The sequence below is a fragment of the Phalacrocorax carbo genome, chromosome 20 (genome assembly GCF_963921805.1).
Source record: "Phalacrocorax carbo chromosome 20, bPhaCar2.1, whole genome shotgun sequence".
NCBI lineage: Eukaryota > Metazoa > Chordata > Aves > Suliformes > Phalacrocoracidae > Phalacrocorax > Phalacrocorax carbo.
Genome location: NC_087532.1, coordinates 3476552 through 3503762, shown reverse-complemented (window position 1 = coordinate 3503762; position 27211 = coordinate 3476552). Strand labels below are relative to the sequence as shown.

The 27211-nt window shown below is 48.4% G+C and overlaps 1 protein-coding gene across 3 annotated transcripts in view; it reads right to left on the bottom strand.

The window, feature by feature from the left end:
- ACAP3 (ArfGAP with coiled-coil, ankyrin repeat and PH domains 3) overlaps window positions 1-27211 on the bottom strand; it is a 108082-nt gene that overhangs the window by 38258 nt on the left and 42613 nt on the right. For all 3 annotated transcript variants that reach the window (XM_064470445.1, XM_064470446.1, XM_064470444.1), the window contains exons 2-6: window positions 20573-20630; window positions 16710-16829; window positions 16168-16221; window positions 3467-3525; window positions 155-338 (exon numbers count right to left, since the gene is read on the bottom strand). In XM_064470445.1, the coding sequence (XP_064326515.1) occupies window positions 155-338; window positions 3467-3525; window positions 16168-16221; window positions 16710-16829; window positions 20573-20630 (475 nt within the window). The remainder of the gene's footprint in view (window positions 1-154; window positions 339-3466; window positions 3526-16167; window positions 16222-16709; window positions 16830-20572; window positions 20631-27211) is intronic.

Below are 27211 nucleotides of genomic sequence, written 5' to 3'. Positions count from 1 at the left end.
TCCAGCACCCTTTTGAACTCAGTTATAAGACCCTACTTGCCTCCTCTCAACCCTCATCATCTTCATTCCCTACAGTAGATTATTTAGCAATTTGCCTGTGATGTCTTCTCCCACACTGGGAAATGCAGTCAGAGCTGGGGGCACAGACACCAACCTGCAACACATAGTCCAGGGCCAGATGCCGGAAACACTTTCTGGTTATGGTCAAGGTGCCTGTTGCCTCCTCCACTTCATGGGGCTTGTGCCGAGGTGCCTGGGCGTTCTTCACCAGCGAAATCTCCATGTCCTCTCGTACCTTGTCAAACTGCTTCTTAGTTTCCTTGAACTTCCGCACGTCACTGGAACCCAAAGGAGAGGAGATGGTGAGAATCATTGTTGCAAAGCAGCCAGAATATCGCTGATACCAGTGATATCAGGGAGAGCTGCAACCAGGCATGCTGCGACCACTCAGAGATCCCGCTCCAGATGCACTGGGATCCTAACACAGCCCACTGAGGGTCTGGACTGACCCCAGATTAACTCTAGACAGTCTTTCTTTAGAGACAGTTGGCAAAGAAGGGTATGAGACCTTACATACTGCCTTCGAAGCCTTGAGGAAAGTTTCCAAGGACAGCATCCAGAAAGGCAGGCCAGATAGTATCCAGCCCTGAAGACAGTCCACAACTGCCCTCAGAATAAGCGGTGAGCAGATCACTTCAGAACCTACCTGTGAAAATACATACTTCATATTTCACTTTATGAAAAGAGGAAAACCAGCTACTTTTCAAATTCAGGACAGGGCATTCAACTAGGGCAGCCAGGCCGTCCCTGTGCATCTCTAGTTGATTCCGTCTTGTCTGACTGTAAAATCCACATTTGACTATTCTTTTCCCCTTTTATAATAGGCATGTTTATCAACATTCGCATTCAGAAATACACAATCCACAATATGAACTTCCAAAGTTTTATTTATGCCTAGAGATCTCACATGGGATCAGGACTCTGCTTTGCAGGGGCGGGGGGAGGGTATAAAGCCATAACAACAGGCAGGGCTTTTGTGTTTGGCTGGTTGTTGGGGTTTTTTTTAATTAAATAGCAGGTACCATTCAGGCAGGACTTGATCTGATTTGCATGACCGTGAAGAAGTGAGGGCAGCAATTCTTGAAGACCAGCTCTTACAAGCAGCCCTGGTTCCTCAGGAGTTGAAAGCAGCAATGCTGATTTACAGCAGCTGTAATACAAATACTTATTTTCTGTCCAGGGGAGCTCTGTTTACCTCAGTTATAAATTGTTATAACTTATAGTAGTTAAAAACCGTTAGTAAATAAGCAGCATCCACTTACTCCTTGCCCTAGGGAAGATGAAGAGCCTCAGCTGAACATGACAGACGGTAAATGCTGAACTCTGCCCTGTGGCAAATTGTTTGAAGTAGCATATACTTGTGTATGGATCAGCCTCTGGCCAAGAGAGTCTACCATGGGCAGGTACAGTAAGGATAAATGAAAACAGGGGTGACTGGATTACTGTTCTGGTGGTTGTTGCTTCTTCACATTGGCCTCAATGCTCGGGGCTGCTGAGTTACACGGCCATCTAGCGCCATTCACAGGAAACTAACAGGGTCACTTTTTGCATTCGTGGGTCACTTGCAAAGGGCTGTGGGGATTTTACATAGCTTTTGATCCAGCTTTGGAGAGAATGGCTTCCTCATCTGTGCATATCCCCAGTGGAAAGGGGAGTTCAGAGGCATGTGATACTGCTGGAAATTCTCAGCCAGCTCTAAACCAGGCTGCAGCAGCATGACAGCAACCTGACGACTTAGCTAATCAACCCCTCCTACCCAGCAAGGTCTGTGGCTTGGTAACGCGCTCTGGCAGTCACAAAGCATTTGGCTACTGACAGCACAGGCAGGGCAAGCTGACCTCTCCTGTGTGTACTGCGTAAATAAGCCAGGCAAAGACCCTCAGGGCTGGGGGACAGGGAGGGCAGGTCTGAGGGAAAATATTGCCCTCTCACGTATGTATGACTCATCACGCAAGGGCATAGTTCCCATTGTTCCTTTGTTCCCATCATCAGCCAGGAGGTTACAGATTGGCCCTAGGTGGATTATTCAAAATGGTCCCAAGCACAGAAATTATTTTCCAGCCAAGGATAGGAGCAATGCAAAGATCAAAGCATCAGGGCCTGCAAGCACAGAGGTTGAGCAATACAAATGCAAAAAAAGAGTAAGTTGGAAATATGCTGAAAGGATGACAGACCCGAAATGAAGGTGAAATTCCCCCTTCCAAATGCCAGCCTTAAGCAGATTAAATCTGAGCTCATCAGAGAAATTATTATAGAGAAAGTGCGGGTAGGTGAGTGCTAGGCAAGAAGATGGGGATGAGGAAGGGGGGGTCAGCTGGGGACCCCCTCCCTCCATCAAACCACGCAGCTGCTGAGGGATTCACAGGCAATTACCAGTTCCCATGGCAACCAGCGCCTGCTTAGCTGAAGGCCTCAGTTGCCTCTCTGACCTATATTCAGCTGACTTAGGATCCCATGCTGCTCTGGGTACCTGCCCTGGGGAAAAGAGGCGCTCAGAGGAACCATGTTAGTGCAGCACTGGCGGGGGCAGCGTGCTGAGAGGCTTGATCAAAGGTCCAGGCTGTCCCCATTCAATTAACTTCCTGGGCCTGGTTCTTCTGCACCTCAGGCCTGCCATGTACAGGTTAACATCCTTAATATGCAAAATTCTGCATTGCTCACACCAGGGCATTGTGAACTTGCTTTCCATTAGCAAAGAACTCTCAAACAGCAGTCAAGCTCCAAGCTGAAGGTGCAGTGATGATTAGCTGCTCCCTCCTCACAGGAAGGGCCCTCCTGTCTGTAAGTCTCATCTTCCAGACAGATGCTCAGGTTACTCCAGAAGAGCAGAGCTGCTGAAATTTTGAGTGACTAAGCATGTTGTGTGGGGATCTACGAACACAATGATTCTGCTGGACCCCAAAGTAATTTGGCAGCAAAGTTCCTTCCTTCCACGAGCATTCACTGGTTTAAACCACTAATGAAACTCTGCATCAAACATAAGATAACATAAGATGCAGAGACGGCCCTGCTCCGCTCTGGGATGTGTTTAACCTAGAGGATCAGTGAGAAGCAGCAAAGATGGGCTCTGCAGATGAACTTTGCCAGACTTCAGGATGATGCTTTAATCTGGAAGTATGCCTCATGTCCAGCTTTAACTATGAGATGCTTTAACTATGAGATTAACTATGGGAACAGGATGAAGACATCGGGTTGACAACAGAGCAACCAAATGACAGTGTAGCAAGGTGACGGCAACAGCCATCACACAAACCGGATATTTTCCTCTGCCCTTCAGTGTCTCTTCTGCTCCAAGCAGAGCCTTATGTAGTTGTATGGAGGTTGCAGTTGTGTGGCCAGCGCACAAAGGACAGGTGCAATGGAAGTTCAAGAAGCTGAAGACCAAACTGGTAAGACAAGTACTCACTCTTTCACAAAATTGTGCAGCTGCTGCCGGACTGACCTCTGAGCCTGATCAAACAGGATCTGAAAGAAAAGAGAGGGAAAAGAACATCACATAATTTTGCAACATGGAAACGTTGAGGAGTCAGAATATCCATGAATGCTCTCTAGGATCTCAGAATTACTCCAGGGGTGAGTCCACTACTTCATGTGTGTCATAATGGATAATAACATTTTCTGTAGCTGCAGCACTCCCTTACGCGCACAGAATTCCTGCACTGCAGGTTCCACAGCCTGTGCCAGGGCTCTGAATATCCCAGAGACCTACACCACCAACACCCCTTCAGAGGAGGAGTGCTTGTAGGAGCAGTTGCCTTCATAGTCCCCGCTCTGAGCTCTCTCCTGAGCCTCAGACTTCTCATTTTGCCAGAGGAGGGCACTGTCACCTCAACATTACACCACTTAAGGAAGGCGATGGGAACGATCGCTGAAGGCACATCACAGCCAGCCACACCCTGGTGAACATGGGTGAGAGGTCCAAGCATACAGCATACGGAGATTCAGTTCATACAAGTCTTTTAATTTTTACTCTCCTGTCTCTGACAAAAAAACAGTCCCAAGACCATTACTCCACACCCTCTGCCCATCTCCTCTCCAGCCCTCTCCATCTTCAAGAGATGTTCTCCCCCTACTCTCTGCTAGGTGCCAGAGAGTGGTGTCTGCTCAGCTCCCTCCCATCCATCTCTGATAGGCACGATTACAAATAACTCTGTATTTCAGACATGCTTTGGGATGACACAGCATTTTGGCTAATTGGGACCAGATGGGCAGAGGCTCCCAGACCACATAGCAACTCTAGCAGGAAATACACATCATCCCGGGGTTACAGAGAAAAGCCATTGGCCACGCTGCATCTAGCAAGAGTGGCCCACAAAGAATGGACAGGGACCCCATTTCATTCTATCATCAAGAACACAAGGCTTGGGCACTGACCCAAAGCTTAATGATACCCTGAAACATCACAGTGCTGGGGTCTGGCATGAGTAATCTTGGCTCATTTGCTCCAATTTAACAATGTGTCCTGAGCAGCTGAATTCACCTGGAGTCCTGGAACACACAATGGTAACTGCCTGTCTTCCTGAGGGTGCAGTCACCAGGAGCAGTGCTTCCCAGCATAGCATTCGGCCTCGCTTTCCCTCCTGAAATGACCCAAGCCGTCTCAGAGGAGGCTGCCTGAGCTCATGGAGTGTGAGGGACTGTTCTCAACCAGGGAGTGTGAGGCCAACACTGGACTTTGTCAAGGCACCTTCTCTCAGCAAGCAGACTGTATGAAGCCATTTGGATTAAAACAAACAGCTTTTTCTAGTTCACTTCCCCTCCCCCCCCTTCTTTGTGGCAAGCTTGGATTTGCAGTGGGAGTTTTTTTGGACAGCTTCCCTTGACACCCCACCCACCATCCCTCCACCTTCTCCACTTCGCTACCCAGTTCAGGTAAAACCCAGAAGTAGTTAGCACCTCTGGCTTTTACCAAGAGGCAGGAACCGTCATCTTATATCAGATCATTTACAGTGCAAAATTGCCGACGTTGCCTAAAGCAGCAGCTTTTTGAGAGGAGGTAGTGGGTTAACCTTGCCCGGCTGCCAGGTGCCCACCAAGCCGCTCTCTCACAACACCTCCTCAGCAAGACAAGGGAAGAAAATAAGATGAAAAAGCTCACAGGTTGATGTAAGCACAGGGAGATCACTCACCAGTTACCATCACAAGCGAAACAGACTTGATTTGGGGAATATTGATTTAATAAATTCACAATTAAAAATAGAAGACAGTGACATACAAGAACAAAACTAAAACCACCTCCCTCCACGGAAGCACGATCCACATTCGCAGCTTGAGCAGTGCTCTGTCCAAGGCACTAAGATCTTGGCGGGCACTGCAGAGATCTGACATGCGACACACGCTCTGACGTGGTCACAAGCTTTAACCTTCTCACGCCCCGTAGTAATCTGCTAGCAAAACCTCTCTGGTTCACTCCTGACCCTTCCTTCCAGTGCCAGCAGACTCACACCAACACAGATGTCCTCCCCACCTAACATCTCCCAGGAGAAGATACGCAAATCATGCTGTTGACACGACACAGGTGTACTACTCCAAACAGAATGCAAAGCACTCTGCGCAGAAGCAGCAGCCTTGGCTGCAGAGCCTCAAACACATTCATTATGTGTATTGCTGCAGCCAAGGACAAAGCAAGAAACTTGCCAGGACCGGCTGAGTGTAAACAGCCATGAACGGCCTCTAAATACGAACAGATGCAAAGCAAAGGGGAAAGAACGAAAACCAAGACCACCCAGCTTTGTGTTTTTACCAATGTAAATTATTTACTGCTCTCGGTGTGCATTCGCTCTCTCCAACGGCACTGCATTGGCCTGCAACTTTTCCCATGGAGCAGCTTCCCCAAGTGATGTTTGGGCATTGACAGTGCTTCCCTCCACTCATGATACCACGCAGTCACAAGCAGTGAGAAAGCCATCTGTTTCCCACCTGCACCTACATCTGGAAGGTTTCCATCATTGGTTTCTGCCAGGATGACACATTTGCTTAGGATCAGGGAAAGGAAAGGACGCTACTCAGTCACACCCAGGACTGCAGACAAGTACCTGGGACATTCCAGGGAAGAATGGATCCCAGGGTATGTAAATCAAACCACACAGCTATGGAACAGGGCCTCCTCCGCTTGATAAATAACAAATCTGGGCTACACAAAGCTACAATGTAGATGGGAACCAGTGTGACTGAAGGGCTTCACAGAAACACAGGCTGTTCCCTGTTGCGTGGTGACAAGCAGATACCACACTAGGCGATGCTAGTGTGGAGCGCCTACATCCACCTTACCATTCCTGCCTGGGAAATTCAGCTCCCGGCTGGTGCCCTAGGGTACCGCGTGGAAAGAAGCAAGCAAAAATCCGCTGAGCACTCAGCAGGCAGGACAAACCGAGCAAGGTCCCAGGCCAGGCAGGTCACCCTGGAAGCAGGGTACTGCCCTTGCCCTTCTGCAGTAGTCAGAAAGGCTCTGCGCACCAGTGTCTGGCTGGAAAAAGGACAGATGCTTTGAAAAGGGCAAGTGAAGCATTTACAGAAGGCCTTTATAAGGTGTATAGCAGGGAGGCAGCCTCCCAGCAGGGCGCTTCCAGGCCTATGTGCAATGCTCTTCTCCTGCCACAGCACAGGCTTGTTCTCAGGCTGCCTAGGAGAAAGAATTAACTAAGGATTCAGTCCAGGTCTACAAACAGGAGCTCATAAAACTGCTCCTTACTGAAGCTGTTTATTGAGGGAGTTGAACTCGTGGTGATCACATAGGCAGTGTTCCTATGCCTGCAGTACAGGCACATTTCTATATGGCATTTTAATTTAAATATATCTGTATCAGAACTGCACACGTGAGGAAGACAGGCCATACACATCCATTTCCTGCTCTGTAAATACAGATGGTGCCCTTCCTTCCAGTCTGCACTGGTTCATACAGAGCAAGTCTGGGACAGGGATTGCCAAGTGGTTTGTGAGGGGGTACCAGGTAATGACCATGCCTTTCCTGCCAGCAGCATCTCTGCTGAGAAACATCCTATGATAACAGCATTACTTTTATTGCTTCTTTATTAATCTTGCCAGGCAAGACCACCAGAGGAATATTTTCAAGTGGGTCCTCCATTCAATTTTCAACACAAAATAGAGTTTTAAAAGCTAGAGTTTCAAATATAAAATCATCCCTTGGCTTTTTCTCCTTTCCCGGATGTACTTGGAACAAATCATTTGTTCTAAAATTTTCCAGACCAAATATCACCCCACCCTCTCTCTTAGCTTCCACCAAGACATGAGAAGTCCAGCCTATGACTCACACACATCTGTGCCTGAGGAGAGTCAGCATGAAAGAAGGGAGTTAACAGCTCTCACCCAGCAGCAGCAAAAGGCTAGATCCTACATTCCACTTTCCCAGCATGGGCTTCTGAGGCAGCAGGATAAATCCAAACCTGTGTTTGACAGGGGCTTAGGAATTTCATGCCCCCAAGAAATGAAAGTAAGTTCAGTGATCCAGGATGTTATTCCTAGAACTGCAAGCCTAAAAATCAAGATACAGGACAACAGAGTTCCAAAGGGATGCCACTGCTACAGCACTCCCACAGGACAAGAGATCCCACCAGGCCCCAAAGCAAAGCAGAAGCTAAAAAGAACTGAAATTGCCTGGCTGCAGACTGCTTCTCTCAGCACTTACAGGCACAAAGTTTGGAAGTAGGACCATGACAGCTGCACATGGGAATCATGCTTGAGTAGAGATTAAAGGTAGATGATGGCATTTGTGGTGGGAATTTGTGAGGGAGCAGCAGAAGCCATTGCACCAGGAGCAGAGCAGGGATAACGCAGCTGGCAGGGCAGGGGCCTCACCGGCCAAGGCTCCACCACACCAAGAAAGCAGGGCAGGTCCAGAGATGGTGGCCGCATTCAACCAAGAGCCCAGATCATCATCAGGTAAGTTTGTAGTCATGAGGCTGGTCCGAGGCCAAGCTAGGAACTTGGTCCATGTATCAGGGTCAGGCCTAGAGATTGCCAGGCAGATCCATGGTGACAAGACAGGCCCAGCATCAAGCTAGAAAAATCAGTCTGTAAGTTGAGAGCACCAAGGTCCGTAGCTGGGTACTGCTGTAGCTGTGCTAGAGACCTGTGCTCTTACAACACAGCTCTAACCAAGCCTAAGGGCCCCAGGTGGAGCTTAAATGGACTGCTGGTGTCCACGGGTGGAGGGTGTGGGCCGAGGCCCCAGGTGAAGCTGGCCAGGGCCATTAAGGTCTATTAGTGCACTGAAAGCCACGGCCAGAGATGAGATCAAGCCAATCAGCCATTCTGCAACAACTGGACCCAGCTGATGAGATGGAGGGTGTGGAGCTTCCTCTGCAGCTGCCTGACACATGGAAAAAGGCAGCTCTCCCTTCTCCAGCTCCGCCAATTCACCACCCCAGCCACAGCAGTCATGGGCTGGATGAGTCATGTCTTTGCGCTTATCTCCCTTATGGCCAGTCTGGAGGCCTCGTTCTCACCAATGACCCTAGAAACAGTCTGGGGACTGGTTTATGTTGCTTTTAAATGAGGGTTGGTTGTCTGGTGGCCTGGGAATCGGAGTCTGATCCTTTTATCCAGTCTCAGGAATCCTGTCCCATCAGCAGCCTCCCAAACTGGGGGCACAGGAGTGTGTCTGTGAGAGAGGGAGGCAGCTACATGGGGATGCAGAGCAGGTACAGGGCTGCCCAGGCATGATTTTCTTGGCTATCTCTGAGCATCTGCTGGGGAACAAAAGTGACCCCTGCCCCAACCTGGCCTGCAGAAGGTGATCATCCATAATCTTTACCCCAGCTTTCCTGTCAGGCACCTGGCTCCCCAAAGATGGCTGCTAAGCCCCTTCTCAAACATGGCGCTGGTAGGACTACAGTGGCTTTGGCAGTCTGTCCTGGCCTCTCCGCCTCTTCTCTTCAACTACCTGTCCCACTGCAGAGCTGTAAAGAGGTTTTCCAAGACCCGGGCACTTACTTGTTCTATGGCATGTGTATCCAAGCTGAGGTCAGGGTGTGCCTGACAGAGCTCTAGAAAGATCATGTAAATACCACTAAAGGTGCTCAAATAACAAACTCAACAATGACAGCATACTTTTCCCTGATGTCATATTCCCACAGTTTACTTCTCTTCCATTGTAGCTTCTAGCAGCTGAATATAGTAACCTAAGGGGCAGGAGGGCCAGGCAGAATTCAAGCATCCTTTCTTTGGCAGGAGATGCTTAAATTACATTTATTCTTGTCTGGCTTTACAACTTAGTCCTACATTTCTTGAGCAACGTCTCACCAGATAAATGCCACCCATGAACCATTTTCTATCTATGCCTTTGTAATACACCTCACTTGAGGATTTGTGCTCCAGAAAGCAAGCTGACAGCACTACTTCTATTACCTGTTGGATGTCAACACAGTCTAAGCCTAACTTCTGAATCAAGCTGAAGTTGAGTCTCTTTCACAAAAAGCTCAAGAGCTCCAGTCTGTGCTTAGGTCAAAGGACATTCGTTCCTGCCCCTTACATATTCTGGAAGCTGCTTCTCTCCCCTAACTAGAAAGCAGACATCCTAAGATAAACTAGACACTGACAAAAGCCTAGTCTTTCTGAAACCCAGAATGCAGCACTGAGCTCGTGCTAACTGCTAGACTGCTATCAAACGTCAAGGGCAGCAGCTCACTGAAGTCTTTTGGACCAGTATAATGTCATTGCAGTAGGACACATTGGCAAAAACTGTGAAGCCATGAGGTGACAGAAAACATCTCCCCTGTCAGATGGCAATTCTGCATCCACAAAATGATACCCCTCACTGTGGTAGCTTAATGCACCTGGACCCTTCCCAAGTGCTGTCAGAAAATGCAGGTGGTCCACCCAACCCTGTGGAGAGTACACAGCTTGGAAGCACCCTCCACTTTCACTTCTTTCTTCCTTCCCCCTGAACTCCACCACTATCCTCCACGCATGACATCTGCCATCTGCCTCACTGACTCATCACAGCTTGGGTGGCTTTTTCTTCTTGTCAGCAGGAAATGCTTCCTGGCTCGCTCAGCATAGCTAAATCTCCCTTGCAAGCTGCTACTGCTGCTGCTGGAGGACTCCTGTGACGTAGCGACAACAATTTATGGCAGGCAGGAAAGCTTAGGACTTAATGAAGCTCAACACAGCGCTGCCTGGAGTAGTACTGAGGACAGCAATGTTAATGTTACATCTTCTAGGCTGGAAAATACCTGGTGCTGGTGAAAATACACTTAAGGGGCTCAGCTGGAATAATCCTATCACAACAGCACTTTCACTTGCATCCTTTCCACTTTTCTTATATTTCTGATCACATAGAGCAAGGGAACTGCATGGGAAAGAGCCCTGATGTCTAAATGTGACAAGGTTGTGCTGCAGATCCTGGAATTTCCTTCCAAGACATGTGTAGGGCAATAGGCTGGTGGGAAAACTGCCTCCCGTTCTTTGAGAGAGACAGGGATTATTGCATCCTGCATCCACTGCCTCTTCCCTTGTATAACCTGGAGCCTCCCCTTCCCTAGTTCCTAGGAAGTGGATGCTGACAGCTTTGAACTATCTATAAATTGTACATCTCTTAATCTGGACAGCTAGTCAGCACCAAGAGGTTGGCATGGAGCATAGCCAGTTGTGTCTGCTTTAAAAGTCTATGGAGGGGATTACTCTGCCTTCACCAGTGCTGATTAGGTACGTGACTGCACTAGAAAACTGCACCTAAAAGCAGCACAGGGAACTCTGACCTAATCAGAAGTTTTTTTGGGAAAAAAAAATCCACTTCAAGTCTAGGGTTTAACAGTCTTTGGCAACGGGGTGAAAAAAGCCATGGGAGCTCCCACACTGCTGTATTTCCAAACACCATTGCCTAGTGTCAGGGTAAACCCAATAGCCCATAATCGTCAGCTACCGCTCAAGAACTGATGGCAACATTATGCTGCTTTACCTGTGGGGATACCTTGTTCACTCATGTAGTTAATTACATTCATCAGATTCTGTAAAAAGAGGGAAAGGTTATCTTCTCCCATATAATGGTCTGGCAGATTGCTATGCCTTTCAACCTGTTTGTGTTTTAGGGAGGGTGATGAGGAGGAAGGAAGGAGGCAAGCAAACGCACAGGTTTTGGAGCCAGCAGCACAGCATCTGCCTGCAGACAAGCAAGGAGCATTTCCAGTACAGAAGAGCTTGGCAAGCCACAGTCAAAACGTATTCACTCCAGCGTGGTACGTAGTGAGGAGGAAGGGTCACAGGGGAGACTTCAGGCCCTCGAGCAAAATTCCAGTTCATGCCACTCAGGCTCATGTGAAAGGAAATGGTTCACTCCGGAGAGCTGCGCAGGAAGGTTGCTGCAAGGCTCTGGCATCCCAGCCCGCCACCCTCTGCTCCGAAGACTCACAGAGGAAGCTGCAAACTTGCTCCCTGTCATGGATCACGCACCTCTAAGCAGCGCACGGAAGCTCGTCTGATGAGGCAATGTGATACAGCCTCCTTCAGACAGTTCAGCTGTGCCCCATGCTGCAAAGACTGCCTTCCCATGGAACGGGCAGGGGAGTGTCTGCAGGATGTCAGCTCCCTCTGTGTTGAGGCAAAGGCTCCTGGCAGGTCGGGGAGTGACAGAACAGAACAGTACATATAATGGGGCAGACCATAACATTTATCGAACGGAAGTGCTCCGGGATATTTAAGTGTTTACACAGTGAGGGGAAGACCCTCTCACTCCCTCAGGATCTCAGGTACAAGGAATTTTTCAGCCGTAAGATTTCATTTTCACTCAGGGGTAGGAAGTGCAAGCTAATGCTGCAAAGTGTCCAAGTGCCTCAGTTTCACTGAGTCCAGGGGTACCTGGAGAACTAAATACCTCTAAGACCCTGCACGACTGCCCTGCTTGTGTAGAGAGCCAATTACCCTAAAAACGGTACTTTTACAAGTACTGGAGGCAATAGCTGATGCTTTTAAATCCTCAGCACAACTGACAGGACTCCTGGAGTCAATAGGGAAAGGTGGGGCATTTTGGTTTTGGAACATGGGGAGGAGTCACAGTCATTTCTCATCAGGTATTTTCCTCCTGAACGAACTGAAATTTTGGGTCTAGGATGCCTTAAACTGGGGACCTACACACTGCCACGATTGTTAGGAGAGGGAAGTGACAGCCCCCTAAAGCAAAATGCAATATTCATCCAGACACAGCACAGCCACTACGAGAAACACATGCACAGCATCCCGCCTTGAATCTGACTCCGAGGTGACACGGCAGCCAGCAGCACCTTCAGCTCTTCTGCTATTGCTGCTATCGACATCTGCAGCTCCAGTGATGCCTCAAGAGGTCAGCATTGTAGCATCAGCAGGAATCTCTTTGTCAAGCCAGTAAGCATATGTTTCTGAATAGGATATCCGAGGGAGCCAACTGCCCAAGACGTTGGAAGGCCATTTTCCTGAGAGCAGCAAGCACAATCAGTCTCCCAGCTAAGCAGTTGGCATGTTACAGAAACACGTCCTCCGGGGCTGATAGGGCAGTGCCATTCTCCAGCTCACTAGTCAAATCAAACACAACCAGCTAGGGACATTAGTTACTTGACCTCTTACTCAATCATCATTGCCTACATCAGTTTGTCTGAGCCATCGAACCTTTCCTGTCTCCCCTACAAAGCCATTCCCAGTAAAACAGCTGCCCAAGCAAGCCATGTCAGGCAGTCAACATGATCAGCCAAAGCCAGGAGCCCAAACTTCTTAAATACTTAAAGAGGAGAGGCAGTCACCTCCAGAGTACAGTTCAGGGAAGCCTTGGGCCATAGCTTCATGAAACTTTTCAGCCAGCACAGGCTAGTGCTGCAGTCAAGAGCTCGCTGTGTCTGTGTGGTTGCATTGTGAAACGGCTCTAACTAGCTAGTTTACCCAGCTAGTTTGGACACAGACCAGTGCCCTCTGCAGCTGTATGACCCCCTGAGCCAGCACTGGGGAGGGATGACAAGGCTGCTGGAAAAAGCTAAACATGGAGAGAAGGCAAGAGGGGTGGCAGGACTGCCTCCCTCCACAGTGCAGCTAGTCTGTGCTGGCTGGAAGAGGTCATGAAGTGGCTTAGACTAAAGCACCTCCTGAGGGAACCCAGTCTCCTAACCGGGAACTAACCCAGGAGGTGTGAGTGCTTTCTGCACTTGGTTCTGCAAGGGTCAAACAGCTTTATAACGTGGTTGCTTTGCTTTCTCTCACCAAGCCAAAGCAAGAAGCACAGATCTGAATGGGGAAGGGACAACGCAGAATTGCTGCCTGCGGTGTTTGCTAAGCAGCCTGTTGGCTGCGGTTGAAATCCGCCACAGACACTGCTCCTCATGGAGCAGAGCTGCTCTCTCACAGTAGGTCTTACTCAAATTTCATTGTCAGACAGGGGCCCAACGCTATTTCCAGTTATATCAGTGTAATCTCCTAGAAGTCTGTGTGGCTGAACAGAATTTGAATCCCAGCACCTTTAATCTCAGTATTAAACCTGTCTTCTTTTCCCCATCTGTCCACCCCTCCTTGGTTTCATCTCTTTCTACAGTTTGGGAAAAAAATTCCATTACCTGAGGTGTTGATTCATCTTTCTGACAAACCTGTTATTTACCTGGCATGAATTAGCAGAGCTTCTGTTAGTCGTTAGTCTGTGTGTCCTCCCAATAGCCCCTCAGAGACAGGAAAGCACTTGAAATGCCTTTTGCAGTTATGGAAGCTGAGACATAAATGTACAATAGACCAGATCCATAAAAGCATTGAGGTTTCTAACTCCTATGCATGCTTTGACATGAGTAAGGCATTAGCCCAAATACACGTGGCTAAGAGCACAAAAAAAGGCAGAGGACATTGATTCCAGCTCTTCTGAATCCAACTCTCTCTTTTGGCGTCTGTCCTCTAAGGCTGCTTTGATATTTTTTCCTCCCTGTGCGTTAAAAGGAAGGTGGGAATGCTCTGGAGCTCAGTGTGTTCATCTTCTACACTCAAGTGGGTTCTATGTTTGGATTTTGCTGAACTAGAATCAGGACATCTCCAGGCCCCATGCTTGAGCAATAAAATTTTAGAACAAGCTTTTCCGACTGATTTTTTGGGGGATATTTTCCCTTCTTTTTAACTTGTTCCAGTTGTACATACTGTCCTGGACACATTCCTAGAGTAAGCACTGACAACTGTTTCATAGCTGAGATCCTCAGACACGGATGAGCCAAGATACACATACACACACACGCACAGGCACACACAAAGGAGACAGCAGAAGGCACTAAAAATAACCCAGCTAACTGAACAACCGTCAGAGAGGGCTCAAGATGCAGCAGTCGTTCCAAAGCCATTTCCTGGAGAGGGACTCACACTGCTGTGCACCAAGGGAGGAGGGTGCTCTCCAAAGGCTGGGGGGAGGGAGGATTTAAGCACTGTTTCCCCTCATGCGTGCAGCTGGTGGTGGGGAAATACTGCCTTTTACAACCCCTGAGTCACGCATAGTGGGGGGCTCACCCCTGCTGAACAGGGTGGGGTGCATGGGAAGAGCTATACCACGTCAGCTGGGGATCTGACAGCTCTGGGAAGGGTCCTTCTGCTTATTAGTTGGCTGAGGCAAGAGCAATCCCAGAAGTGCCACTTCTGGCAGAGACCAGGGACCGAGGGGAAGCTGCACAGCTGGCGTAGCGGAGCTTGCAGACAGTATTCTGCATCTAGAGGTTTCTGGCTGGGACTGCTTCCTCATGGCTGGGCTGCACGCACTCCTCAGCCCAGCCCCTATCAGCGCAGCTGCGATGTGATCCCTGGGAATGAAGGGGTAGCTTCTCAGGGGTTTGTATGCTCCTTGGCAGAAAGGCCTTACATTTTCAGAGGGAATTCGAGCAGCATCAAAAAATCAGGGCTTGACTTTCTCTGCTTTGACACAAACGCACCTTTTCTCTGATGCTCACGCTCGTTTATCCACTCTCTCCCCACCAACGTTGCTGTACAGCTGTTTGACTGTTCCCAAATACTAAGTCCTAGGAGAGCTACATGTGCCGTGCCTCTTTTCCCCAACATTTTTTACTAGGAAACAGTCTTCCCACCTGCTTCATGAAATAATTAAATGGACTTGATACAGCTTCTTCTCCAGCTGCACGTGGTCAACTTGCATCCCAAAAGCAAGCATCATCCCTAATGTACTTTGACGGGGCACCTTGGTATAAAAGTGGGTCAGTCCAGTGCTGATACCCTGAAGCTTCCTTCACTTGTGCTTTAAGCTCCTACTGAGTTACAAACTTAAAATTGTGGGTCTGGCATGGAGCCACAAAGCATGAAGCAACTTCCTCTTCTATGAGGTTTACAGATGCTGTGGCTGGATGTTTGGGATGGAGAAAGGGCAGATTCTCACTCCCTGGGCTCTGTTAGTGAGATACAGTCAGCTCAGGAGAATAGCCATTGTCTGGGCATTTCCCTCCTTTCATCTCAGTGTAGCATTAATACGTCCTGTGTTATCCTTAAACACAGAGCTGCACACAACTCGCTGAGTCTGCTCCCAGCATCAGCTGAGCAATGCAGTCCTTTCAGTTTGATCCATTCACAGTCTTGCCAGTGTCCTAATGTCACAAATTTGAATACTACGCTTCAAAGCGTATTCCAAATCTGAGTTGTCAGAGCTCCTCAGGTCCCTGTCAGTCCTCACTGCAAAACCCCATGCCATCCATAAAGAAGAACAAGGCACCTGCAGTGCGGGACCTTTGCAAGCTCTCCTCGTCCTTTGATGAAGGGGTCTTTAACCTCACCCTTCTACATATTCGCATACATCTCTGATTTGAAATGAGCCAAAAGGCACCCATGCAACAGTGCACACCCTTTCACTAAGCGGCACCTCCTCTGCAAGCCTGTGGATACCCCATTTCCTAGCGTACATGATGCATCAAGACAGATCATTGTGAGTACACAGACTCACAGCTCATCCAACTCAATATTGTTGCAAGGGGCAACAATAACTCCCAACCCCTTGTTGCTCTCTTGGCTACACACGTGCAGGGCCTGGAACCTGAAAGACACTCCCTTCATGGACCCCACCTTTGCACTGTGTCAGGTATGCCAAGCCCAGGAGACCATTAATCAGTGCCTTGAGAAAGGGGTGGCCATCGGCACACAAAATGACAAGAGGAAGCGGCATCTTACCATGTGATAGTTAATCATTTCCTGCAGACTGTCTCCAAATTTGTCTAGGCACTCCTGAAAAAAAAGGTAAAGAGAACTGGCAGTGAATAGAAGCAGCTGCCCTTCATTCCCAGGGGTTCGATGGCCGAGAGAGACTCTCATTAAGCCACTGAGGAGACACTCTGTCATTTGGCAAGAAGGCGTTTCAAAGATGTCTGACACTGAAGTCATAGGCTGCCTGGCCTTTCCAGTTCAGTGCTGAAATCAACATGTCAGTTGTCACTTATGTAGGCTGGTTACCCGCCCTTCCCAAATAACTGATGCCTACTGATCCAACGACCTTGCCAGCATTGTGGCTTCTTAGAAGTCCATGAATCTCACTCTGATCTTTCAGCATTGCATTATCAGATGGTCTCTACATTCCTCCAAAAATAAAATCTCATACTAAATGGCTACTTAAACAGAATCAGGGTCTTGGATATATGGTCCGTACACAGCATCAGGAAGCTTAACGCTCCGCAGCCCTCCCTGCATCCCATGCTCCATCCCACAGGATGACTTACCGAAATCATTTCATCCTTCTTGCACTGCTGTGACAAGTCCCGGACTCCGCTGACAAAGTGCTTGTTCGTGGTGATGTAGGCTTTGCCCGCTTCAATCATCCCACTGCATAGCTTTACCAGCTGCACAAGGAGAGAGGTGTGAGCGGAGAGGCAGCTGAGCACATCAAACTGAATTGCAACCAGGCTGGTTTTAATCAAACCAACACCGCAGCCCAAGACCTTTAGAACAGGATGCCTTCCACGTTCCCGGTGCGGCTGCACTAGCAACCCTTACTGCACGTGGCAGAAACACGGATGGAAATCGCACTTCTCAGGGTATGTCATGCTGTTAACATTTCACTTGTCACTTAAGAATAGCAGTTCCAGGCTATCCCCTGAGGACAGAAGAATCAGGGCAGCCCATTTTTTCCGGTGGATTTCTACTGTTCATTCTACCGTGAGGCATCAGAACTGCTATAAAAGGAACCTGATCACACAGATTGACTGGGGAGAGATAAGACTCCTTGGTGCTGGGTGGAAGTGATAAGCTGTCTAGAATCTCCCTGCTGGGAGCATGCTGCTCTTTGGGATTGTGGAGCCTCAGAGCCCTGCTGGCTGTTCTGTATACTCGTGGAGACTTGTCTTGTGGTTACCTTGGAATGAAGGGGAGCCAGCATTCAGCAGCCTGATGGGGTTTTTATCACATTTTCCTTAAACCAACTGCCCCGGACTGCCTAAGCCATGTCTGCTGTGTGCAGCCAGTGAAAATCTATGTTCCCTCACACGCAAGATTGTAGATAACTATGAATCAATTCCCCCTAATCTGCAGCCCACGAAAACTTTGCTGGTGCTCTGTGGGGTATTACAGCATATACCTCGGGACTGCCTGTGACTTGGTGCAATCTTTCTGATGGACCTGGAAGGAGCTTCATTCGGAGAAACGTTAATGACGTTAAGCAAGCTACATGTGCTCTGATTCCCATCACCAGCCTTGTCATAGTGCAGTTACCAGTGAAGTTACCTGGAACTTGCAGCAAAATAGGGTGGCTTCCTCACTTGGAATTAGTTTGCTGCAGCACAGGTATACATCTTTAGACAGCCTTTATTAACTTTTGATAATTTAACAGCTGCAGGGAACATTCCCAGGCTTCCGAGCCATAGCAAACTGCCTTAGCATGCCTGGAACAGGCTGTAAAGGCTGGAGCATTACCTTAGCCAGAATTCCTGGCCATTAGCCTACCTCCTTGCAGCCAAAGCTCCTTGTAAAAGTTTACAGTAAACAAGTTAAGATAAATCCATAAACCAAATGCCCAAGAGATTTGCAACAGTAATGGCTGACCAGTGAGCACAGTTTTTTAGTTTGTTTGTTTGTTTGTTTTTTGGTTTGTTTGTTTGGGTTTTTTTAAATCATTGCTGTTCTAGGCTTTTCAACTAAGTGAAAAACTTTAGCTGCTGATAATGAACAACACTTGGAACTGAAGTTTTCTGTTCTCAAAATCCAGGAGCCTTTTAGGGATATCAACCTTACTAATGAAAAATGGCTTTGGAAATGTATCCCCATCAACCAGCCGCACCTACAGACCGGGAATGAGTAGCTCTCAAGCTTGGCTTGAGGCCAAAGCCCCACTGAAGCATGGTGTATTGTTTCTGGGCTTGGTGCTTGTTCTATTTATGCAGCCACAAGGCTTTGGGGTCTAATCTATATGCACACATTGCAGAACAAGCTTGCTTGCCTGTCTACAGTTCTGTATGTCTGAATGGATAAGTATATATACAGTCACATGTGGTATATCTGTGTATACATAGTATATACAGCCTTCACTCTTTCACACTCACATCCTCTCCTGTCCACACAGTTTGACAGAACAGCATTGGATGCTAGCAGACTTGCACTATCCCATCCAAGGCCAGAGAAGAAAAGCAAACAGATGCAGTTCCTGTCACATCTGGAGCCCAGACGTACAGTAGGGGTTTGGACAGATCCTCTGGAAAGGAAATCCAGCCTATTCTGCAACGTGGCGGTTTCTAGCATACCTCTGTGCAAACACTTGTGGCCAAGGCTTGTTACTAGTAGCTGAAGGCCATTCAGCACAGCACACTCCCAAGGGGAGCAATGATGGCTTTGTAGATGGAGCACAGGACAGAATGAGTGAAATCTCTTTGAAACAGCCCAAATCTCTGGTGTTCCTTTGGATGAATCATTTATACTGCCCTTTACCTCCATTTTAAACAGGTGTTAAAAGGCTAATCATTTATAAACTATGTGCTCAGGGGCACAGTAAAAGGCAGAGAAACAGAGTCAGTCCTTGCCAGCTCGCTGCTCTTAAAGAACTAATCATGCCAGCTGCTTGGGTACCACTGAACAACATTTATACCAAGCCCTAGAAAGGCTGCCCTGGGCATCCATGCAGCTGGTACACAGGAGAGGAGCTGGGCAATCCAAGGCTGATTTATTAGGAATGGGGGTGATGCATCTTGTCCAAAGTTACCCTCAGAGAAGCTAATCTGAACTTCAGTGGCTCTTCAGATGCAAACTCCAGCCTCACTTGCCCTGGACCCAGACCTGATAAGCCTGTTGCTGACTGTGACTGAGCCAGCACTTTGCATGACTGGTCATCTCTGCAGCAGACAGGGAACGATGCACACAGACAGAATAACATGTCCTCCCGCTTTGCACCTCCAGAATATCACCCCGTAACTGCTGTCAGGGGAAGATAAAAATTGCATGAGACTATCATTTTAATGTGGTCCTCACCCAAAGGAGCTCAAATCAACTTGCAACAAAGCACTGAACAATAACAAGCTGAGAGCCCTGAACAGCTCTTGCACTTCCAGCTCACCCTCCTCGCTCCAGGATTGCTCCTGGCACACCAAGTGCCCGGGACACTGACAGCAATAGTGCTAGAATCAGAGCAAGTTTTGCCCCATGCTTTGTCTTTAGAGCCTTTCCCTCTTCCATAGAGGAAAATAGATAACCTAAATCCTTGTGCAGCTTTCACCAGTGAGACTAGTTAGCTTGTGCAGATAACCATTTCAAGCAGCTTGAGTAGTAAATAGGTTTTATAGGACACAGCTTTGCCTAGGGCTTCTGACTTCAACAAAGCTCATTTCTCCATCAGATGCAGGAGTTTTATCCCTTGCTAGCTTTGGGAAATCTCACAGATAAAAAGCCAACAGCTTTTCTGACTTCTCTTCTTCGTTTCTCCCTGTTCTCATTTAGAAACAACTTGGCTGATGTCTCAGACATCAGGAGGAGTGGGGGTGGAGAAGCCACCTTCCATCATAAAGCCCCTGACTTAGATCCAAACTGCCAACTGGATGTAAAGACTCACCAGCATAAATGCAAAATTGCCAAACTGGTTCCTGAAAGGATATTTCCAGTGTCAGATTACAGCTGTGGCACATAGCCTGGCTGAACATCAGACAGCAACCACCATCAGTCTGAATCTGGCCCCTTGTTTACCTGCAAGTGTCTCCTTACATCCCTGAGCTGCCACAGCGATATCTCTGCTGTCTGGACCCACCCTACATAGGTTAATATCACAAGCAAGGTGGTGGAGAGGGGAAACAGCACTGAAATAACTTGCCAGAGCAGCGTCAGTCCCCTAAGATCCAGGAGCAGAACAAGAAGGCCATCATTCAGCATTAGGAGCGCAAGTCTGGACCTCTTGTCCTAACTCCTTTGGCAGTAACAAAGGAGCCTTGACAGGTACCTGTCAGTAGAGGGAGACATGGTCCTGTTGACAAGCCCAGTGTATTACGCATTCGGTTCCTGACAGCCTGAGGTGGGCTCAACTTGTTAGAGGTGACTGGTGGGGCCATACTCCTAAGCAGGAACTCATCAGTCCCTTTTCAAACCAATGTGCTAAGCTGTCCCATCTTACCTTGTCAAGCTTTGCCTCTATCTCCACCACATCTGTTTCCACTTCATCAATGGTTGCCCTGCAATGACAGCAGCAAAAAGAAACAATTAACTGAATGCTTACGGTGACTGAGAAAGAAGCCAGAAAGTCCCAGTAAAGATCAGAGGGGCTACGGTATGTCTGCTGGCGGTGGACAGGAGGAGGGATTCATACTTCCCACTTTGGAGCTTCCTGATGCTGTGTAAGCTCAGGACTTACTCAGGAGAAGGACCACACCTCACCAGGAATGAATTCCACAGGACAAGGAAAAGAGATGGAGATTATGCTATTTTCTGTCAGTGTAATGGAGAAATTCAGGTGTGCTGTGGTAGTCATACACAGCAAACTCATTTCGTGGCAAGCTTGATTAATTGGTAGTAATGCTAAGTGACACAGAAATAACCCTTGTTACACCTTAGCCATCCATTCACAACAGGCACAAATTGCTTACTTCAGTACCACCAAAACCGATTTTCTAGGCTATAACTGTGGCTGAAGTGCAGCCACATGGAGAATTATGTCCTTTGAACCTTAGGAACCATCACTCAAGCAGAAACACGTCTTGGTCCTTTTGTTGCTGAACACCATAAGTCTCTTTCACACACGTGGGGCTTTGCTTGCGTACGGATAAATCTGCTCCATAATTATCGGATCTGTTTTCTTTCCACGTCACTGGACAGCTGTGACAGCAAGAGGCTCGTAGAATCCAGCTGCAGAGGTCACCAAGCCTCCCTCACAAAGTGAAATATTAACATGACATCAGCCGTTTGCAAGAGGCATTCCCAGACTGAGGCATGTGGTATGGAATGAGTTTTTTGAGGCCAGAGTCCATCGGTAAGCACTGTACACCTGAGAGCGTTCCCTTGCAGAGCTGCTCACTGCTATATGATGTCTATACATGGGCACTTGTTTCTTTAACCACACACCTGGAAATGTGGTAAGCCTCATGCCACCCTTATGCGCCAAGGATATGCAATCCAAATATCACTGCAAGGAGCTTCTTAAGTTTGTGGGCTTGTAATTTAAAAGGTTGGTTCCTGAAATATTACACTCAGGCTTAAAAAAATCCAGCACTGAATATGTGCCAGCTGAAAGAACAGTAAGGGAGAGGTGTGACTTAGAGCTACATGAATCAATACTGCTGTCTCAGAAAAAAGATAGGGCACCCACAAACCAAAGGGAACAGCAAAAGTCCTGAAGAAACCATTAGAGTATGTAGTAACTTTGCCTCTGAGGCTCTTGGTGTCTTCAGTGAATTAATGAACGATGCCAATAGTGACTGTCTTCACTAAGGGACACGCTTCTAAGAGAAGGAAGGATAAATTTAAGCAGAAAGCCCAAAAGGTCACAAAGCTGGGGTCTAAATCTGAATTTCTGCCAAGCTGAGGAAGGGTTCAGGCCAACAGCATAGTACTTGTCTGTACCTTACAAAGATTACACATAACCAAAGTAGCAGAGTACACTCGGTAACATCTATTTGAAGCATTCTTCAATGGGAAATATGTAGAATACCTTACACAGGTGTGTGCAGTCCCCATCTGCAAGCTATGAGACAGCCAACATTTGCTACAATCCTGTGTAATCCAGGTGGTGCAAAGAAGAGAGAGTCTGTCCACACACAGTATTAGAGTAAAACAGAGGACCAAATGTTGTCAGGTCTGTTCCTGGCATCCAGGAGATCTTCAGCAGCTTCAGACAAACACTGCAGGAGAGAGCAGCTTTTGTACGCATGCACACCCTCCAAAGCCTCATGTGGGCTGTGAGCAGCCAGCTGACTGAGACATCCTGCGCAGTACGCTCTGATTAATGACACCAAAGGCCAGGTGATGTCATATGACCGTGGGAACTCCTCTCCCTGCACGCTATGCCTGGCCTTTCCACATGTATGTCCTTCAAGAAGGTGGCACGTAACAGGTAACAAGGTGGAGCAGAGCAAAGCCCCTTCTGACACCATTGGATCCCAAGAAGCTGGAGCTGGTGGGAGAGCTAGGAGACATTGACACACCAGCCTGCAAACTAGAAGGCTGCAAAGGCTAAAGAATACATTGGGTGTCACATGAAGAATCAGTGACGGAGAATGACAGATTAGCACCCATCCCCAGCAGACCCTCGATCTTGCCTGTTAACCTTGCTGGAGGAAATGGAAATCAGCTACGCTTTTCCTGCTGGGCTGCCTGATCACTTTGTCCTTGACAATGTTCAGATTAAGATTTGCAATGAGAATTAAGACTCCCTGCCCTAGTGCCTTTTAAAAAGAACTCCCCCTAAGGAGTTGGTTTTCCAAGTCCTAGGCAGTTTGGAAATCTCCAGTCCCTTTTGGCTGCCTTCTCCCAGTAGCCTGTGAGGGAACTCTGGGAAGTAATGAAGTTGCTTTGGAAAAGGAGCACCCAGAAGTACAAGGTGTCTGGGACAGGGATTATCTCTTCTCAGGACTGCACACCACTTAGCACAACAGTGCTCTACACATCCTGGGGCCTCTGTTAAAACATCAGTACAAAAAGGTTAATCCTTTCTTTGCTCGTGACTTGCTGACGTGAGAGGAAGGTCCTTTCCGCTGCCTTGAGACTACAGATGTTTTTACTGACATCCATACAGATACTCGCTGACCAGGAGCACTGGATGCCTCGGCCATGTGACATAGCTTCCTAGTAGCGGCACCAAGCCCTCAAAAAACATTTGCAAGAAATTCTTAGTTGCCTAGAGGCGCTCACTGGGAGTTCCCAGTCACACAACCTAATGCATTGCTGTTTGTGGTCACCTCTGTGCTACGAAAGGGCTGAATCACCGGGTTCCTCATGCCCAGGCAAAGCTGGCTCAGCGCAAAAGCCTCCATGCGCTGGCCCCATCCCCACCCTGCAGATGCTGTCAGGTATTGCTGGTTGGGGACCCCGGTCTAAACAGCCCAACGCTGCTTCAAGGGAGTTAAACAAAGTCCTGAATCTGAGTGGCCGCAAAGACTGTCTTGTTGAATCTAAATTGGCCGCTTATCCAAGAACTATGATGTAACAGCTGTAACTCTCCTTCAGAGACGACTGTCCTCCCCTTCCAGTGCCCCCTTGTTCCCAGATGACATTACTTCCAAGCAGAGGAGTATCTCCTCCATCAATGTCCCTTTCCATTAGAATTCCTTCTAGCCTGTGCTTTCACCGTGCTGCTCCCAACGAGGGAGAGCCGAAGGGGGATGCTGGCCACTTGTGACTCCACTGCTGCCCTTTCCTCATCTGGTTTCTTTTAACAAGTGAGTGTGAAGGAGAAAAAGGGGTAGGTCTGCTGTTCCTAAATATGCTGTGCTGTTCGCCAGCCCTGTGAGCAGCAAGCATGGCAGCCCTACCAACGCGGTGTGAGGAAAGGATGTGTGTCTATTCCCTTCATCCAAGAGCTCCTGATGTCATCTCAGCAAACAATGCTCCCTACGTCTTAACATAAACTGAACACCAAATCCAGAGGAAACAGGCTAGGTTATTAATCACCTTTATATATTGTAGAGGGCAGCCTGGAATCTGCTTTCATTCAAAAATACCGGATGCAAGAAAATACAACTACTGCCTACAATTGGCTCCTCTACTGCCTGCCATACAAGGTGAAATACGTACTTACAATAAGTTTGCTACCTGCTGAGCACTTTTAATGAAGCACATTTGTTACACCTTCCCTCTCCCCATACACCACTTCTCTCCTCCCAGGCCCTTGATAAATAGAGGGCCCCTTCCCTGCCATGAAGCCCAATGCAAAAGATGGTGAGGCCAGAACTTCAGACACAGATTTCACAGACACCCTCCATGTTAGGAGATATGGTAGTGTGGGCTTGTCGGCTAGACTTGATGATCCTAGAGGTCTCTTCCAACCTTACTGATTCTATGATTCTACAACCTAGAGCCACCCCGAGCAAGCAAAACAGGAGGGCAGCTGAGCACTCTGCTTCTGAATGGAGCAAGCCCTGGGCTGTCTGAAGTTGCAGGAATATAGCATGGCTGCTCAGGAGTGTACCTGATCCCTGGCCTTCTCCTGTACCTCTAAGGAAGCTGACAAGAAACCAGGACAGAGCAGGCAAGGCAGCAAGAAACCATGCATGTTCCAAATAGCCTTTTTCACCAGCAGTTCCTCAAAACTGCAGATAGCCAGAGACTAAATCTACACCTACCATGGTGGGAGCAAGTCTTCGTGTGCAGGTTGTATTTGTGTAGGAATTCATTCAAACAACTCCCCAGCAAGGAATACTTCCGTGCAGAGTCCCAAGGCCTGACTTTGCCGCAGTCACAGGACTCAGTTTCCCTTATGCAAAGGCAGGTAACTGGTCGCTGCAGGTTTACAAGCAAGTATGATTTTCTGTGATAACAGCAGAAACACCAAGTATCACCGAATCCCAGACTGGTGGGGGTTGGAAGGGCCCTCTGGAGCTCATCCCGTCCCACCCCTGCTGGAGCAGGCACCCCCAGAGCAGGGGCACAGGGCCGCGTCCAGGTGGGGTGTGAATGTCTCCAGGGAAGGGACCCCACAGCCTCTCTGGGCAGCCTGTGCCCCTGCTCTGGCACCCGCACAGGGAAGGGGTTTGTCCTCATGTTCAGGTGGAGCTTCCCGTGTTCCAGCTTGTGCCCGTGGCCCCTTGGCCTGGCGTTGGGCACCACTGAGAAGAGCCCAGTCCCATCCTCCTGACACCCACCCTGTAGATATTTATAGGTATTTATGAAATCCCCTCTCAGTCTTCTCTTCTCCAGGCTGAACAAACCCAGGTCTCTCAGCCTTTCCTCATAAGGGAGATGCTCCAGTCCCCTGAGCATCTTCGTAGCTCTCCGCTGGACTTGCTCAAGGAGTTCCGCGTCCTTCTTAAACTGGGGGGCCCACAACTGGACACAGCACTCCAGATGTGGGCCCCCCAGGGCAGAGCAGAGGGGGAGGATAACCTCTCTCGCCTTGCTGGCCACACTCCTTTTAATGCATCCCAGGATACTGTTGGCCTTCTTGGCCACAAGGGCACATTGTTGGCTCAGGGTCAGCTTGTTGTCCACCAGCACTGCCAGGTCCTTCTCAACAGAGCTGCTTTCCAGTAGTTCAGCTCCCAACCTGTACTGGTGCGGGGGGTTGTTCCTCCCCAGGGGCAGGACCTTGCACTTGCCCTTGCTGAATTTCATCAGTTCCCCTGGGCCCAGATCTCCAGCCTGCCCAGCTCTCGCTGGATGGCAGCACAGCCTGCTGGTGTGTCAGCTGCTCCTCCCAGCTCGGTATCGTCAGCGAACTTGCTGAGGTTACACTCTATCCCATCATCCAGGTCATTAATGAATATGTTGAACAGGACAGGACCCAGCACAGACCCCTGGGGAACACCACTAGTGACAGGCCTCCAGCCAGACTCTGCTCCATTGATCACGACCCTCTGAGCTCTGTTGTTGAGCCAGTTCTCTGTCCACCTCACTGTCCACTCATCCAATCCACAAAAGTATAGCGCATCTATTTCTTTTTTTGCACTTTTGTTTTTTTTAAGAACAAGCTCTCTCTTGGGATGACACTGTAATGCCAGCCTTTGGTTTCTACAAATACCTCTCTGTCCAGCCACAGGCACTCGGAAAAGAAGGAAATGCAATAAGGATATTACGGAAAATTACTAACACAGATCCATGCCAAGCCCACAGCATTGCCACCACTGCCTTTCCAAGCTCTGGCCTGACTCAGGGACTCCTATAATGTGAAGCTGCAATGCTACTGATGGATGGGGGCTCAGGTCCCACCAGCCAAGCACCTACTAGAGAAAGATCCCTTGCACTACCTGCTTTCCTGTCTGCTCACTCAAGCCATACGACCAAAAGGGACATTGCAAACCCTAACAGAAGGGTCAGGTGACATATTGATGCCATTAGAGAATGAGGGCTTCTGCTTCAGCACAACAGAAATGTCATAGTCTATTCCCTCACCATGTTGCCACGCTCACCTGACCTGGCATCGCTCTCTTCTTCTTCCTGCCTGTTCTGCGTACAGCCGGTACCTGTGCCACTGGGCAGCAAGGGACTCGCCCGAAGGAAAATTAAAGAAACCGACCTTACTGTGAAGCCCCTTTGACAGTTCAGGAAAGGTTATTTTAGCAAGGGTATTTAACAGTGGTCTTTTCATTGGCTTGCAAATTACATTCGATCGGTTATTAGTGTTCAGGAATTTCTTTACTTTTCAGTCCTGCTGCAGTGTTCCTTTGAACACCTCAGCCAATGGGGGGTGTCACAAAATTTCTATTGACTTAATTCCAGAGTAAGATATATATAACCAAATATCTGCTCCCTAATCAGCACAAACTCAGACGTCAGTATGGCCACCTTCAGCACAAATAACACCCACAAGAGTATTTCAAAGCTTTGCAATATTCTCAGTGTTCCTCATAAGCTTCCAAAGGGTCAACTTGCAAGTGTTGGAGAAAGATGTAAGGACTTAAACACCACAGAAGGGTATAGGTTGCAGGCTCCTAGAAGACTGGGTGTCCTGGGAGTGTCCTGAACCACAGATGCACTGGGCTGCTGGTTACTGCGGTGTCAGCACAGCTAAATGACTTTGCCTTTCTATAGCAGTGGCAGAAAGCGCCATCAGGAAGATTTCAGTCCTCTGTGCCATGGCAACAACAGTCCAGGAACCTTCTCCAGC